Genomic DNA, 16,775 nt, shown 5'->3' on the forward strand with positions numbered 1-16,775 from the left:
GACTCACCAAGCAGGGCCCTGGAAGTGAACATGTGCCCTGAACGAGAGCAGGAAGGGGAGGCTTCCCAGTTTAGGAGTGTGTCTGTGAGGCTCTGACATAGATTTTTTTTTCCTAAAAGGCATCCAATTTTCTCTTACCAAAAACTTTCCCCTTGTCTTGACTATGTGGAGTTCCTGTTTTGTGTCTTTTCTTTTTTGCCTTTTTTGGCACCAACATTCTTTTTTCATAATTTAAAAGCATTAATTTGAGAGTGCATGCAAAAAGCAAAATAATGTTCAGATAGGATTTTGCACTCACTCTCACATTTCTTTTCAGTTTCCTAAAATATACAAAGCGGTTGTAAATCTTTTTTGTAGATATTTGCCATAAACAAATTTCCCTGTTCTTTTTGTTTCATAAGAATATTCTGAGATCAAGTTGCCAGTACTCTGCTAAAGTTAGAAGACTTTCATGGGAAGAAGACTTTCCTTAGACCAGGGTTCTCCATGAAGATTCGATAGAATAAGCAGAATTTAGGCATCCATGAACATAGATGGAGAGAATTTTCATCTGAATGTTGATATTTCTGCCTGAAATTTAGCATGCCCTTCAATTATGACACAGACAACAAACCATGGTAACCTTAGTACTTGTGACTGTTTTACCAATCAAAGTCAGAGACTTTGCTGGATGCGGTAGCACATTCCTGTAATCCCAATGGCTCAGGAGGCTGAGGCAGGATTGTGTGTTCAAAGCCAGCCTCAGCAACTTAGTAAGCCCTAAGCAACTCAGCAAGATCTGTCTCTAAATAAAATATTAAAAAAGGCTGGGGATGTGGGTCAGTGGTTAAGTGCCCCTGGGTTCAATCCCTGGTTTAAAAAAAAAAAAACACAGACTTTTTTCTTTATTGTTATTATTCCAGATATCTTGAAATACTGTTTTCATTCCTCCCAACTTTGAAATAGGATCTTTATGAGACCTAGTACCAGATCGTACTTAATATGTTAATAAAAAGCATACAGGTGACTGTAACACCAATTTGTTTTATTAATATTTTGAGGTAACTGGTTGTTTTAGTAGTTCTATTGATTTTATTTTATGAATTTAAATGTTGCATTCTGAGAAGGCAGTCCCTAGGCCTCAGTATGCTGCCAAAGGGGTGTAGAGCACAAAAAGGGTTCAGAACCTCTTCCTTGGACAAAATATTTTGGTGGCACTTTACAGATTTTTTTCCCCTCTCTTCAACTTCATTTTATGTTTTTATTCCTTGAAAACGAGACATTCTTTCCCACCGTGGAAGCTCGGTCCATGTTTTTCCTCTGCTTATAATCCATAGCCCTTTACTTGCCTCTTTTTACATGGCCATCTCCTTCTCATTCTTTTTTTTTGAGGGGTTGGGAGTTGGTGAGTCAGGGTTCTGCTAAGTTGCTGAGGCTGACCTTGAACTTGGGATCCTCCTGCTTCAGCTTCTGGAATAGCTGGGGTTGCAGGTGTGTCCACTGTGCCTGGCTCCTTCTTGTCCTTGTCATCTCAGCTCAATTGTCACTTTCTCAAGGAGCCTCCCTCTGTTCACTCTGTCAGAAGGAGGCTTTTCTTGACCTTTTTTTACCTTACAAGGTGAAGTGAAGTTATAATCATTTTTTTCTTTCTTCATTGGTCATGATTTTTGTCTGTGTCCACAGTAAAGACTGGGATCATGTCTTTCTGATATGGACCTTGTATCCCTTCATTTATTTTCAAATCAAGTCCATACTTGGTATTGGATAATGTTTGTGGAATGAAAAAATGGCTAGGTTCTTAGGCACGGTGATGTCACCAGGAAATACGGGAAGAACATCCGGGGTGAAGAAAGGATGATAATCTGCACTTGGGAAAGGGCGCTCGAGGTGCTCGTAAGGCCTGAAACGCAGGGATGCAGGGCTCAGTTAATTTCATCCGGCGAGGACAGCAAGGGACTGAGGTAGCAATCTGGAGTCATCGTTAAAAGAACAAGATGGGAAGATTGCCCAGCAGTTGGCCAGTGTGTTTATCTTGAACCACTGTTAGAAGTACCAGGTTTGACACAGGCAGAGTTTCTGAGCCTTGCTGCAAGCCCTCAGAATCAGAATCCCCAGGGATGGAGAGCAGCAGCCCATGGTTTTAACAGGCAGGTGGTACGATCTTAAGTGCACAGAGCTGGAGGGTTGGTGACCGAGTGTGAGAAGTGCACAGAGCCAGGGGCAGCACTCTGAGAAGCATCCTGTTAGAAGAACCCATGTATTTCAGGAGACAAGTGGGAAGAGTCAGATATATGGAGGAGAACTAGAAGAGGAGTAGAGTCATGGATGCCAAGGACAAATGACCCAGTTTTCCCCAACAGGGTCTCACGCAATGAAGAGAACCAGGTCTGTGGAGACTTGAGACACTCATGTTAAATAAAATTATTAAAATTCAGATTTCCATGTAGTGCTTGAATTAACCACTTCATATTTATAAACACATTTGACACCTTAGTGGAGCTGGAATGTGTCAGAATATCAGCGGTGGCATTTAATTCTTTCTGCTAAATTCCAGGCGGAGGACAAAGGACAAAACTCAGTTATGTAATAGCATATGTATAGATTTCTATTATTTCCCTAAGCTATTTGTTAACTTGGGTAAGTGTGTTTTCTTCAACAGGAACAGTCATGTTCTGAAAAGCTAATCTCAGCAACCTGCACAGTGGCACACCTGAAATCCCAAAGACTGGGGAGGCTGAGGCAGGAGGAGTGCAAGTTCAAGGCCAGCCTGGGCAATTTAGTAAGACCCTGTCTCAAAATCAATAAAAGAGCTGGGATTATAGGTCAGCGGTAGAGCACTCTTGAGTTCAGTCCCTATTATTGCAAAATAAACAAAAAACCCAAAAGCTGATCTTTTCCATTTGCAATCTTAACAACTAAGCAAAGTCTTACAAGAAAACAAGTTCTAAGAGTGACATTACCCTGTTCTTAGAGGAAGCCAGATGACTGTAAGTCATTTCTGGGTCTTCTTGGAAGTCACAGGAAAAACTCAGATTCATTGGGAGAAGAATTCCGTTAGCGGTATTCATAGAAGTTGGCCTGTGTGAACCACATGACTGCAACCTTCTCTGGGTTTCTATTTCCTACCTTCCTCATAGGCTGAGAAGTTTGGCGACTCCTTTGTCTTTGAAGGCATGTTGAGCGAGCAGGTGAAGACTGGTATCCAGCAGGCAGTAAGTAACATTTAACAGGCTCTCATACTTCTCTGGCTCCTCAGAAGAGGTCTGGGTGAGAAATCCAAACTACAGAGGCCCCCTTCCTCTCCCTCCCAGCCGTTGTCTGGCTGCAGATTTGCCCAGAGTTACAGGCCCACAGGCCAGGGCCCCTTGCCTGGGTGCAAAGGGCACAAGGCAGAATGGTATCTGAGGAAGAGTCTGAGCTGTCCTCGTGTCCCAGTCACGCATCGTGTGCCTGAATGCAGCTGTAGACACTGGTGGGTTTCCTTTATAGTAGACGTTTCTAGAATGGAGGGCTAACTGAATGTTCTGTTCTCACCCCCTGGATCTCATCAGGGGCCAGGTGGAGAGAGAGCTTCCTATTTAGACATTCATGAATTCACATGGTCCGAGCAGTTTCCATGAAGGGAGCCCTTTGCTGCGAATGTTCATAATGAAGTCCGGGGACTGGTCCTTACAGGCAGGGGTGTATTCTGTCCCATAGAGAGGATCCAGGGGATTTGAATTAGGTGTGTTTCTATCAAACATCCTGGAAATGGTGTGCTGTGCTTCCATGATAACAGAAGTATTTCACATCACTATTTAAATAATTATCCCATTATTGTTTGGAATGTTAATCAAAATTAGACTCAGAGAAGATCCAATTTTATATTAGCTATACTACTATATTGTATGTATATGGATTATATATGTAATTATAATTTAGATTCCTGTACAAGCCATTTCAACAGGTTCATAATGTTTATGTATTTGCTTGTGTACATATCTCAGAAAAGTTGAAGAAAAGGAAAGGAGTGAGGATAGGCTGGAAGGTCACATGACAGAGGGGGCAGAGAATGCAGAGGCAACAGGAGGTGCTGGGGCGTGTCAGTGTACTTGGGAGACTGACTAAGATGCAGAAGTGCCTGTAATCCCAGCAGCCTGGGAGGCTGGGGCAGAAGGATGGCAAGTTCAAAGCCAACCCCAGCAACTTAGCAAGGCCCTAAGCAACTTAGTGAAACTCTGTCTCAAAATAAAAAGCAAAGAGCTGAGGATGTGGCTAAGTGGTTAAGCGTCCCTGGGTTCAATACCTGGTACAAAAAAAAAAAAAAAAAAAAAAAGGAAAAAGAAATAAAAGTACAGAAGATGAATCTAGTTCTGACCTCCCTACAGGTTCCCTTTGAATTCTCACCTGAACTTCATCTTTTTTCTTCTTCTTCTCACGGCGGGGGATGGAGCCCAGGTCTTGCGCATGCTGGGCAGACGTGCTGTCCCTGAGCTGCACAGCCCCCACCCTGAGCTTCATCTTTATGTGTTGCAGCATTATATCCTCTCCAGAGAGCAGCAGTACCTGTAAAATTGAGCTAGCCTGGCTCACATTTCCTTTCATTTCAAACTAAAATATCAAAGCTTGGGGTGGGAGGGGAATAAAGTAAAACACGACTTGGTCTCGAACCATGTTTTGGTGAATCAGGTCACTTTAAATGTGTTTGAGATAAATGTTTGAAAAACGTGATCAGACTGCATTTGAATTTCACATTTTCTTTGCTCTTTGCGAGTTTGTGTTACAGGTCTGTTATGTAATCTGATCCCCATCTTTTTTTTTCCCCCAAGGGCTTTGTGGTCAGTTCCAGCTGATGTTGATGACCCAGCAGTCTGGGCAGTGACGTCTTGTTTCAAGCTACAGAGTTGAGGCGGGGGAAGGCATTTGTACTTATTTCTCTAATTTGTGTTCAGATACAGGGTGTCTTGTCACTTGAGAACCTTCAAACACATTGGGCGTGAAGGCAGAGGTGAATTATTGCTAGGCTCCAAAGGTGCCCTTTTAAGTGCATAGGAAACATGCGCACCTGTAACCAGGAGGAGGACAAGTAGCTCTTACTGGGTTGCAGTGTTGTCCCTTGCTTAAATACTCATAATGGAAAAGCAAACCTTTTAAGCTTGTTTGGAGAGGGTGGAATGAATGCAGTCTGTCAGTGATCTGGAGAGCCAAGTTCTGTTTTCTTCATCCCTGTGGGCCTGACTGACTGACTCATCAGACCTCCCCACATCTCAGTAGTGGGAATTGAAGCCAGGGGCTGTACCACTGAGCCACACTCCAGCCCTTTGTTAAAAATTCGAGACCAGAGCTCACCAACTTTCTTAGGGTCTCACTAAGTTGCTGAGGCTGGCTTTGAACTTGCAATCCTCCTGCCTCAGCCTCCCCAGTCTCTGGATCTGTAGGTGTGCCCCACCATTCCTGGCACCAGATCTTTTTTAAATTCAGTGTTTCTAGAAGTACAGGATATGAAAATGATTCATAAGATAAATTTAAGATGATATTAGGTGGTAGATGGGAAAATGTAAAATCACCTTGAATCACATAATGAGAAAGATCTTCCTTTTTCAGATTTGATTAAGTCAGTCTCATTTGAATGCCGCCACGTCCTTAACATTTGACAGAGCTTGTTAGTTGTCCCTGCTCACCCGTTTCTTTCCTCTTTTCTCTTTCTCTTTCTCTCTCTCTCTCTCTGATCCAGGGCCTCACACATGCTAGGCCAGCGGGCAAATTCTCTACCACTGAGCTACATCCCCAGCCCTTTTTATTTATTTTGAGATGGGTCTCACCAAGTTTCTGAGGCTGGCCTTGAACTTAGGATCTTCCTGCTCAGCCTGCTGAGTGACTGGGATTACAGACATGCACCGATGTGCCTGGCTCTTAGTTTTCTTTTAAACACCAAAATCAGGGCTTGCCATCTTCCTCAGGCTATCGGGGTAGTTAAAAATTAAATAGTGTTGTTTATTTTCATTATTTACTTTAAACGTTGCCTTCCATTTATGCAGGTTATACTAGTGATACATTGTTTCCTTTTTTTAAAGACCTTTTTATTGTGAAATAAAACACAAATGGAGAAAGATGACATAACAGACATCTGTAGCTTTCTTAGTTATTGTAAGGAAGACCTGTCTGTGACCATTACCCAGGTCAGGGATTAGAGTTTGGCTACCTACCCCAGCAGCCCCATCTGTCCCAAAGTAGCCCCATCCTACTTTTTAAAGCAGGTGCATCCTTATGTTTCTTTATAGCATTATCACCCAGGTTATGTCCCAAGTTTAACCTTATCCATGTAAAGGGAACTTGGGTCTTTTGAGACTCATAATCTGCAGGCTTCCCTTCGTTTCTCCCCTTTGTTGCTCCCCTTCTCCTCCCTCCCTTGAAGACTACAGGACCTGCACACCTGCCTACGGTCTGAATTTGCTGATTGTACTCTGACAGTACAGTTCAGCTTTCTCTCTGTCTTCTGTGTCCTGATAATTGGTGACACACCCTCTGGTCTGATCGGACCCATGTTCGCACCCCACGGCAGGACATCAAAGTGGTGTCTTCCCCGCCAGGAGGCATCTAATGACTGCTCCTTCCTCTTTTCATCGTGCTGTCTATTGTTAATGCCTGGTGGCTAAATCCATGAATTTATTGTGGGTTGTAAGAGTGGTAATCTAATAGTTCTTTTTCATTTCATGGAGATACTTTCATAAAGAGATAAGTTCTTTCCACTTAACTATTTTCTTTAACCATTTGTACAGGTCATACAGGAAAGATAGGTAAATGCTTGAATTTTTACCAGCTTTTAAAATAATGAGTTGGTTTCCCATTACTCTGTATAGGTGATCGTTTTTTCCTTTTTTTTAAATTGAACTTTTCATTTTCAGGTAATTGTAGATGCACATGCAGTTGTAAAGAAATAATACATAAGAGAGATCCTGTATACCCTTTACCATGTTTCCTCTATGGGTCTCATAGTGTATAATTACACTACAGTTTCACAACTAGAAAATCAGAAGTTAGTCCAATTCATTTGTCTTTATCTGATTTCACCAGGTTTTTTAAATTCATTTCTCTGTGTGTATGTAGTTCTGTCCAGTTTTATCATGAATGTAGATTTATGTACTTACAACCAGGTTTTTAAAAACATCTTTATGAACTCAGAACTTAAGCTCATGTTATGAGTTTTATTCACTTGGAATCATAATCCCTTCTGAAGTTTATATTTTCTGATTTTTGAGCGCTGGATACCATTTCAAGTTCTTGGGAATCCTTTTTTCACTCTTTCTCCTTTTTAACAGCTTTACTTCTTTTTAACATCTTTTACTGAGATGTAATCTACATGCTATGAAATTTACCTTTTTAAGTGCACAGCTCCCTGGTTGTTTTTCTGTGTATATATGGAGTTGTGCTCCGTCATCACAGAAGATAATAGAACATTTTCATCAGCCAAGAAAGATACCCTGTGTCCACTTGGACTTTACTCCCATTCCTAGGTCCTGCCTTGGGCAATGTCCTGAGTCTTGTACTGACCCTAGGAGGCCTTTGTGGCTTCTTTGCTTTTTCTAATGGCAGGATAGATCCCCATCCCCTGCCTGGAATTATCCATTACTCTAAGCAGACACTACTTTTAGTAGAAAATAGTGTTTCCAGAAGCTTCTCCAGGTTCCAGGTACTCTTGCTGTTATTAGGTTTGTGGTTGTTTCTAGACCTCCCAGTGGACAGAGCTAAGGTAAAATGCCTCATGCATCCACATTGATACTTCGGGTTTTTTATCTTTGCCTGTTCTGTATTGACATCTTTCTCTCTTTTTCTTTCTTTTTTTTTTTTCTTTTCCTAACACTGGTAATCCTGATTCCCAAGGACATAGGGGATAGAATTAGAGTAGTTCATAATTACTTATCTGTTTTATCCCAGATTACATACATAACAGTCTCAAAATAACAATACCAATGCTATCATCACCAGTGTAATTACCGAGAACAGGTTTAAAAAAAACCCAGACATTTATATACGCTTTTCCTGTTTCTCCCGTTCTAAAATAGTTGCACTAGTTCGTATTATTGGAACATATGTCCATGCATAGAGTACTCTCTGCTTTTTACCTCCTGTTTAAGCTTAACTCCACGCGGAACCACATGGTTAGTGGTTTGTGACACTCATACCGCTCATTTGAATTGGCGAAGCTCTTCTCTACCAGATTCTTCAGGGAGTGGCCAGGGGTCTTCTCCAGACTGTTGCATGTTGACAATGCTGTGTTCATACTCTTCCTAGTTCACAGTTTTGCTGGATATGAAATCTTTACTTCACATTTGTTTTCCTTCAGGGTCTTACATACCTTTTTTTTTCCCTTTTGGATGGAAGCATTGCTTTTCAAAGGGCTGCTGATCTTAATTTTCTTCATCTTAGAGTTACCCATTACTCTTGCCTGTCAACCCAAGGACTTTTTTCTTTATTATCTAGTGATTTCACTAGAATATATCTTGCTGTTGGTCATTGTGGTGTTTTCCAGTTAGTTTGCTTTTTCAGTGTGTACTTTCACTATTTTTTAAACATCAAGAGAATTTTTAAATAAATTTTACTGTTTTTGCGCCTTGTCTTCAGGAACTGTTCATATATCTGTAGGATTCTTTTTTACTCATTTTTATCGTTCATTCTTTCTTTTAAATGATTTTTATGTTTTAATTTTTACATTCTTTTCCTTTTTGTCTTTTGCCTCTTATGCAATATTTCTGAAAAGGCTTTTTGTTTTATTTTCAGTTGGTCTTTTGACTTCTGTACCTCATCTGAATTTGCAGATTATGATTTATTTTATTATTCATGTATCATTTTCTTAATGCCAGTCCCATCATTTTGAAACAGTGTGTTGGAATTTTTTAAATCTTTGAACATATCTTCTGCTTCAGTTTGGATATAGTATGAAAATAAATAAATTAATATAAAATGCATAAATAAATGAATAAAGCAAGAGGTGGAGCCTGTTGGGAGGTGGTCAGGTATTGCAGGCGCTGCCACTGAAAGGATTGCTGCTGGACTCAACAGTGAACTGGCCTCCAGATCCCTCTCTGGCTTCCTGTCTTGCGCACCGTCCCTTCCTCTCGCGTGTGCTCCCCCACGATCCCACCCGCCATGCTGTGGTGTATCCAAGGGAGCCCTCCCCACCATCAAGCAGGTTTTGGTGCCATGCTCCAGGGCCTCCAGAACCGTGGGCTGAGGTAAACCTGTTTCTTTGCATGTTACTAAACTTCAGCTGTTTTGTCACAACAGTGGGACAACCTTCCCGGCTGCAGTTGTTATCTGCAAGCAAGCCGTTCTGCTTCCGCCTGTCTCCTTCTTGTGGTAGCTTTGCATTGGGTTTGAGCTGGAGTCTCCATTTCCATGTGACCGGGTTCCCTGAACCTTGAGAAGGAGTGTGGCCCAGGGCAGCTTTGTGGCCTCGCTGAGCTCCTTGTGCCTGTCCTCTTGTAGTGTGCGCAGCTTGGCCTCCCGTTGCCTGAGATCTCTGTCCCTCCTCCATATCTTTTACTTTTCTCTTGTCCTTCTTTGGCATTTTGATTGTTCCCCCTGAGATTTCCCCTCGGGTGGGCTTCTGTTCTGGGAGGGAACCCAGCAGGACCCTATCAGGGGCTTGTGGGCAGGATTGTTCTAGTGCACTCATACCTTCTTCCTGTGGCTCCACCCTCACTTGTCATTAGTGTGGGCACAGTTCCTTCTGGTTGTGCTGTTCTTCTCAAGGTGTCCTGCGCTTTCCTGTGACACCTCTTGGCTGTTGGGGGTTTTCTAAGTTCATAGCTCTGGGAAGTCCAAGTGGGGAAGAGGTGTTGGAGGGGACCTTGCAGGTGAGGAGGGACTCATGTGGAAACAAGAGGACAGAGCCTGCAGCAGAGGCCTACCGTGGCCACCACTCTACCTCCCACCTCCAACCCTGTGTGGTTGGTCTCAGCTGGGCCCGCCCTGGGACGCCATTCAGAACCCCCTCCCGACACCCGCTTTCCCCTGCGTTTGTTCCTCTGGCTTCTCGAGCCTTCCTCCCATAGTGTCCATCCACTTATGGTGTACTTACTTGTGCAGATATTTCTTGAATACTTTTCCCTCTCTTAGATTTGTTCTGTGAGGATAGGTGGGAATTCATGTGTTGTATTCACCATTATGTCCCCAGCATAATAACTGTCACTTAATAAGCACTTAATATGTTTTTGTCAAAAAAAAAAAAAAAAAAGAAAGCATGCCATTGGTATCATCTGTCGGGCATCTAGTGTTTGAAAGCAGTAGGACTCAGACCTGGTGTGACCTGTCTTTGGTTACACAGTCAGCTTTTCCTTGGTGAGGGACACTGGACTGGTCATCAGGGTTAAGTTGGGTTCACAGTAACTGAGTTCTTGGGAAAGGCAGTCCAGGGCTGGCCGACTGGGTAAGATAAGAAGGTAGCACTCTTGTGCCTTTTTGAAGAGAGCAGTTGTTTGCCTGCCTGAGCAGTCGGTGTGGCATGTGCTCAGGAAGCGAGCCGCGATAAGGCTGGTGGAGGAGAGCCCAGCACGAGAGGATAACAGGCACGGCTTCTTCTTCCCCCAGCCCGTTCCGAGGCGCTTGATCAAAGTGAATATACTGAGACATGCTGGGGCCTCCGAGGTTGAGATTAGAAGTGCCTGTTTAAGGTGTCCGTTGATTTCTTTTCAAGTCATGGACCTTTAGATGTTTAACTGGGATTAAGAAATAAAAGTGGTGCTGACATTCCCTGGCCCTGAATGTTGGGGTTTGCACCATCCACCTCTCTAGAGAAACCACGGTAGACTGTTGATTAGAGAACCAGACCCAGGGATGTCCAGCTTCAAGATCAACTTAACAAATAAGAATTTAGAATGGATGGAACTTCCAAAAGGACCTGGCTGTAGAGCCTTCCTCGTATAGGTGAGCTCTGGCTCAGGAAAGGGAAATGGTGTTAGTTGGTTCTAGATCGACATGAGGGGTCACCTATTGGTGCCTTGGAGCCAACCTGCCACTTTCCCCACCACAGACTTCTGCTTAAACCCTTCAGCCTGGAGTTGATCTGTTCTCTCACTACATAAGGATGCTGCACTGGAAAGACTATTTAAAATTGGGTTTATCCAGAAGAGGGCCACCCAAGATGAGGTGGGGCCTGGAGCTAGGCGGTGGGTTACAGAGAGCCTTGTAGACCTCAGAGGAGTCAGAATTTCATCATAATGTCAGTTGGAAGTCATTGGATCTAACTGATATTTTAGAGAGACCACTCTGACTTTTGTGATAGTCCAGGCGAGAGATGATGGGGCTGGGAGGCAGGCTGGTAGGAGTGGAGATGCTAAAAGGTGGTCTGATATTTGGAAATAACATCTGAGAACATAGAAAAGGAAAGAGAGCAATATAATGACTTTGGATTTTGGCTTGAGAAACTAGGGACGTGGGGAGCCCTTAAGTTTGAGATGGGAGAGCCTGGGGAAGATCCAATAGGCTACTGACTCTAAAGAAGACTAAGAGGTGAATGAGTTTAGCTTATTCTACAGGTGTTTGAAAGGCAAGTGAAAGAGCGTGGTCCCTGGAACCTAAGCAGGGTCAGTAGATGGGAGCTCTCTGGGAGGCAGATATCAGTTTAGCTATAGATTAGAAACTCTGTTTCTTAGAATGATCTGCACCTGACAGGGTCTGCCCACCAGGAAGTGATGTCTGACAGATGTCTGACAGATTGTTCATACTGTTACTAGGGGAACAACTACTAGTTGAGTGACTGGACCTGTCTGACTTGTGATACTTTGGGGAGTGAAATGAAATAGTTTTAATTATGCTTGGGTAACAGGTGTAAATCTGAACCACCAGGTCACAAAGGGACCAATATTCATCCTACCTCATCCCTATTCTTCCTAGAGACATGCTAGCGAGATGCCTTTGGATACTGATTGAATCTAGTTGATCTCCTAGCATCCTCCAGAACTGAGGTTCTGAAGATCTTTTACTATATTTTACTGGACCAAAAAAAATTGATGCCCAACTTTGCTGGATCATTTACATAGCGGTGGGTGACCTCCCTGTGGAAAGCCCTGAACTCATCCCCACCCTGCCTCTACTTTCTCCTCCTCCTTACCTACAATGGAAAGAATCTGCTGGGACCATCCCTGACCTTGATTGGGTGCCTCTCCTTGAACTCCCGTGGCTCACTGAGCTCCTCTTGGCCACAGTACTTATCACAGACTTGAAATTATCTCCTTATTTGTCTGTCCCCATTTCCAGTTCATATACTTCTGTTCTGTATCCCCAGGGCTGAGCACAGGGTGACATCATGAATCCATTCTATAGAGTCCAGTAATGTACCAACACCAGGCTTTACATACCTTTTATTGAACGCTTACTATGCTCAGTCCTCACAGCAAGCCAATTAAGTAAGTTTTCTTGGTACACTGATGTTACTGATTGAGAAAACGGAGGCTCTGAGACTTCAAGCAACTTGCCAGGCCAACCTCATGTGGTTAATCCTGTAACAGGAGAGCCAGGATGGGGACCAGAAATGCTTTACCACTCAGCTCAAGCGCAGACCACATCCTGCACTTGACCAAGACTTAGCCCACGCTACATTAGCATTTTAAAGATTCTCAGAAGTCCTGCAATTAAAAATAGTTTAACTTTGATTGACCTAGGGCCTTTCTAGTCACTACGACTGCTTCTGTGGTAGAACCATTTTCCCTACCAACATCTTATGGAAGACGCTCACAGAATAGCCGCTGGGAGACGCTTGAATAGTGGAAGGAGTCACCAACAGAAAGCCTGCAGCCATGGCTCTGCCACTGCCAACTTTCCAGTACTTGTTTTTCCACCTGTTAAATGAGGAAATTGTAGTACAGTGTCTCCTACATCCTTCCTACCTTTAAAATCCCGTGGGTCGTAAGCAATCCTGTGTTAAGCATGTAGCAGTGTTGGGACTTCCAGGTTTCCACTCCCCAGTCAAGCCTGTTTTAATCTCTCCACTCTTGCAGAAGTTTGCAAAATGCACAGTACTGTTTTTTTTTTTGTTGTTGTTTTGTTTTTTGCGGTGCTGGGGAACCCAGGGCCTTGTGCTTGTAATGCAAGCACTTTACCAACGGAGCTATCTCCCCAGCCCCACAGTATTGTTAAAAAAATATACGGGTATTTCTCGCAGTGGGTGCCCCCAAGGAAGAGTCAGCAGCCACCCTTCTGCCACTGGTGCATAGCGTCAAGCTGCAGGGCGGAATGGTGTCTGCCAGCCTGGCAGCCTAGGTCAGCTGTGAGGTGCTCACAGTCTGTTCTCTGGCTGGTGCTGGCTCGGCTGCGATTAGCTAATACAGTACCAGACTCTTGTTCAAAGGGGCAGCAGCTGATCCAAAGCGTCGTATGGCTTTATGCAGATGCCTGTCTCTAACCAGGGGACAGAAGTAGGTCATATCAACAAGTGAGCCTGGCCTGCCTTGGCAACGAGAGTCCCTGTCCTCTTCTGTCATGGTGCCATGTGGAGTGAGGATGCTTTTCATTTTTCATTCATTTTCCAATAATAGGTGGTGCTAGGCTTTGGATATGGTTTACTTAGAAAAGTTCATGTAGAGGAAGCTTGGACCCAGTGGCAATAAGATGTTAGAACCTTTAAGAGGTGGGACCCAGTAGGCGATCAGATCATGGGGACACTGCCCCTGGAAGGGATTAATGCCCATCTTCTGGGGAGTGGGTTAGATCTCATATGCCTGGATTAGCTCCCAAGAGAGCTGGTAGTTACTCCATGAGGCCACTGCACATGCTTGTCCCCTTCTGCATGCATCCAGTTTCCTTTCCACTTATCTACCACGTTGTGATGCAGGCCAGTAACCCTCGTTACAGCTGGAGTCATGCCATGTGGACTTTCTAGCCACCAGAATCACGAGCTCAGCAAATTTCTTTATTTATTATCCAGCATCAGGTGGTCTGTTATAGCAACACAAAAATGGACTAAGCTGAGATTTCTCATTTGGTTGTTTACTCTGAAGGCAACCTGTGTAGAAGAATCTTCTGTTCTTAAAAATGCCTTGGGAATGTTTTGTTTTCTGTTTGATCCTTCTTCTCAGAAGCTTCAGCATTTATAAAGCATCAAGAAATAATTCAGAAGTAATCAAATGCCATTCAGACTTTCTTTAATTTCCCTGTCTCAAACATTGGAAAAAATCTACAAGTAAGTCATTAGCAACTTAAATATTCTAAGTAGATCCTCCTTGTAAAGAGTTCTAATAAATACCTTCATCAGGGACACCATGATTAATACATATACTCAGTTCTTTTTCCAGAGGGAAATTACCTATGCCATAAATTAATGCGATGGGTTTTAAAAAAATGATATTTAGCAAGAGTTGTAAAGACACACTCTTAGTTAGGTACAGTGATGCTACTTCTTTAAATTTAGCAGAAGCAAGTGAAGGTGTTTGAAGATGTTCACTGTAGTGTTATCTATAAAGCAAAGAAGCAATGACAAACTTAAATATAACTGAGTCACTCACTGTTAGGAGACTGGGAATTTATAATAGATTGTCTTAAAAAATACTGTGAGATCACTAAAATTGATTATTATGAATCCACTTAAAACCAAGTATAACCAATGAAAGCAATCGATATATAGTTTGAGAAAACTATGTAAAATGTATGTGCTTATTGACAATATTGAAAGGTGAATATAAAAGTGAAATTTGTAGTACAAAAGTGAATTCGTAATTTTTAATGAACAATTTAATATTGCTTGCTTCTGTTTTTCATTGTAAATTCTCACATCTGTTAAAAGGGAAAACTTACAAAACCCAAGTAAAAAAATAAGCTCACTCAAAATAACTCAGACATTTAAAATGGCCTAAAAAGGACCACTAGACATCACCTACAATCTCACAACCCAGAAATAATGATTACAACCATTTCAATATATGTGCTACTAATAATTTCTTGATATGTGTGCCTGTCTACATGTTAACATATAATTTGCTGACCTTTTACTGTACATTTTTATAATTGGCATTTTTTATAATTACTTTCGGTAAATGGTGAAGATTTATAAAAGTAAATACATTTTTTTGCATATAATTTTAATGACTGTTGTACTCATAATGGGCTTACAATAAGTGATTCAGCCAGTCTCTTTGCTGCACGTGCACGTGATGTAGGCTCTGACTGAGTGTTGGCCCGCTGCTTTCAAGATGGTGCTGGGCATGGTGTCGCGTGCCTGTGATCCTAGCAACTTGGGAGGCTGAGGAGGAGGATTGCAAGTTCAAAGCCAGCCTCAGCAATGTAGTGGTACCCTGTCTCAAAATAAAAAATAAAAAGGGCTGGGAATGTAGCTCAGTGGTAAAGTGTCCCTGGGTTTAGTCCCCAGTTGAAAAAAAGAAAAAAAAAAAAAGTATCATACCAACTTACACTGCCATCTGTTTGCTTAAAATAGTACAAAATATTTTTAAACAATAAGATAAGTGTAGGCTGAGGGGCAGGGCTAGTGGCCAAATAAAATGGGACAGAAAGTGACCGAAGCAAGCTTTATTGGAATTTGGCTCTCCGGCCAAATTCCCAGCCCCCCGGGGTACAGGTCAGGGTAGGGAGCTGGAGAAAATTGCACGTGGCTCTGGCTGCCTGGGGTTTTTATAGGCCGGAATGGGCGGGTGGTCCTGCTGAGTGGTAGGTGGAGGTAACGGTCAGTGGAGTTTTCCTGCCCCTGTTTGATTGGTCATCATGTGGTGCTGCCCTTTGCCTTACTCGCTCTGCTCTCCCTCACATAGTTGCTCAGATTCTGACCTAACAATAAACTTTTCTCTTATTTCTGTTCATTCTTTAAAATCCCCAACTCCTCTCTCCCCCGCCCTGTTTATGCAGGTCTCTATTGCAAGTGAGTACACTAGATCACTTTTAAGGGTTCTTTCAACCCAGACAGTCCTTGTTTTGCTCATAGTCCATAGTGTGTAACTGTACATAGGGTTTCCTCTGCTCCCCTAAGGCCCAAAAATGTTTAGAGCACTCTGATTGCATGCCTTGGGAAGGCAGTACATTACGGCGTGGGGAATTTCCCTGAGAACTGAAGCAAAAATTATAAAATTTCATGTCTGCCTTAAATTTCATAAATATTTGTATCCTGTCTGGAAAAGCATGCATTTTTTTTCCATAGAGTTTATCAAGTTGTCAAGGGAGCTGATTTAAGATTTAATTTGAAATAAACTGTCAGGCTCAACTACCTATCTGTTTTGATGACGAATTCACTATTACCCTTGATTAATCCTCCTCCTCCAACTTTCCACATTGTATTGGGTGCTGAAGAAACATTTTTACTCACTGCATGTTCACGGTTCCATTTGATTCTTTCAGTTGTTAGATTCTCCTCCAGTTTTATTTATACTTCGTGAATTTGAATAGATCTGTAATTTCTCATTGTTCACTGGTGCCAGTTGAAAAATTCTTGCAGGCTGTTTTTATAGGGGTAACTGTCATGTTTATACTACATTTCAAGAAACGTCCATCTTTTTAATTTGCTTGTCTAAATGCATTAAATTTTTAAGAGAGCAGTTGTAAAGTTGTGAACTTGACATCTTTACACTTGACGTTGCATAATTACACCATACTCTGTCTTTTTCCTGTGCCAGTTTTATCCGGGGCTGTGTGTATATAAGAAGCATGATTTACCACCTCTGGCAAGAATAAAGGCACCTTTGCCGTCTTCCCCTTTCCTTTTTTTAAGCTGTTACTACAGATCTGGCGGTGTCTCTTGGGAGAGGTGGGAAAGGATGTCTTTGCTCTCTCAAGTCCATTTCTCAAGGGGACAGCAGTACCCACGCAGATCCCATTTA

At 42.6% G+C, this 16,775-nt stretch overlaps 1 protein-coding gene across 1 annotated transcript in view; it reads left to right on the forward strand.

Annotated features, from left to right (window-relative positions):
• The window catches only part of Sumf1 (sulfatase modifying factor 1), an 83,921-nt gene that overhangs the window by 10,557 nt on the left and 56,589 nt on the right, over nt 1-16,775 (forward strand). The window contains exon 3 of the mRNA XM_047534724.1: nt 3,117-3,191. Within this exon, the coding sequence (XP_047390680.1) occupies nt 3,117-3,191 (75 nt within the window). The remainder of the gene's footprint in view (nt 1-3,116; nt 3,192-16,775) is intronic.

Source organism: Sciurus carolinensis, chromosome 19 (assembly GCF_902686445.1).
Source record: "Sciurus carolinensis chromosome 19, mSciCar1.2, whole genome shotgun sequence".
In the NCBI taxonomy this organism is placed as follows: Eukaryota; Metazoa; Chordata; class Mammalia; order Rodentia; family Sciuridae; genus Sciurus; species Sciurus carolinensis.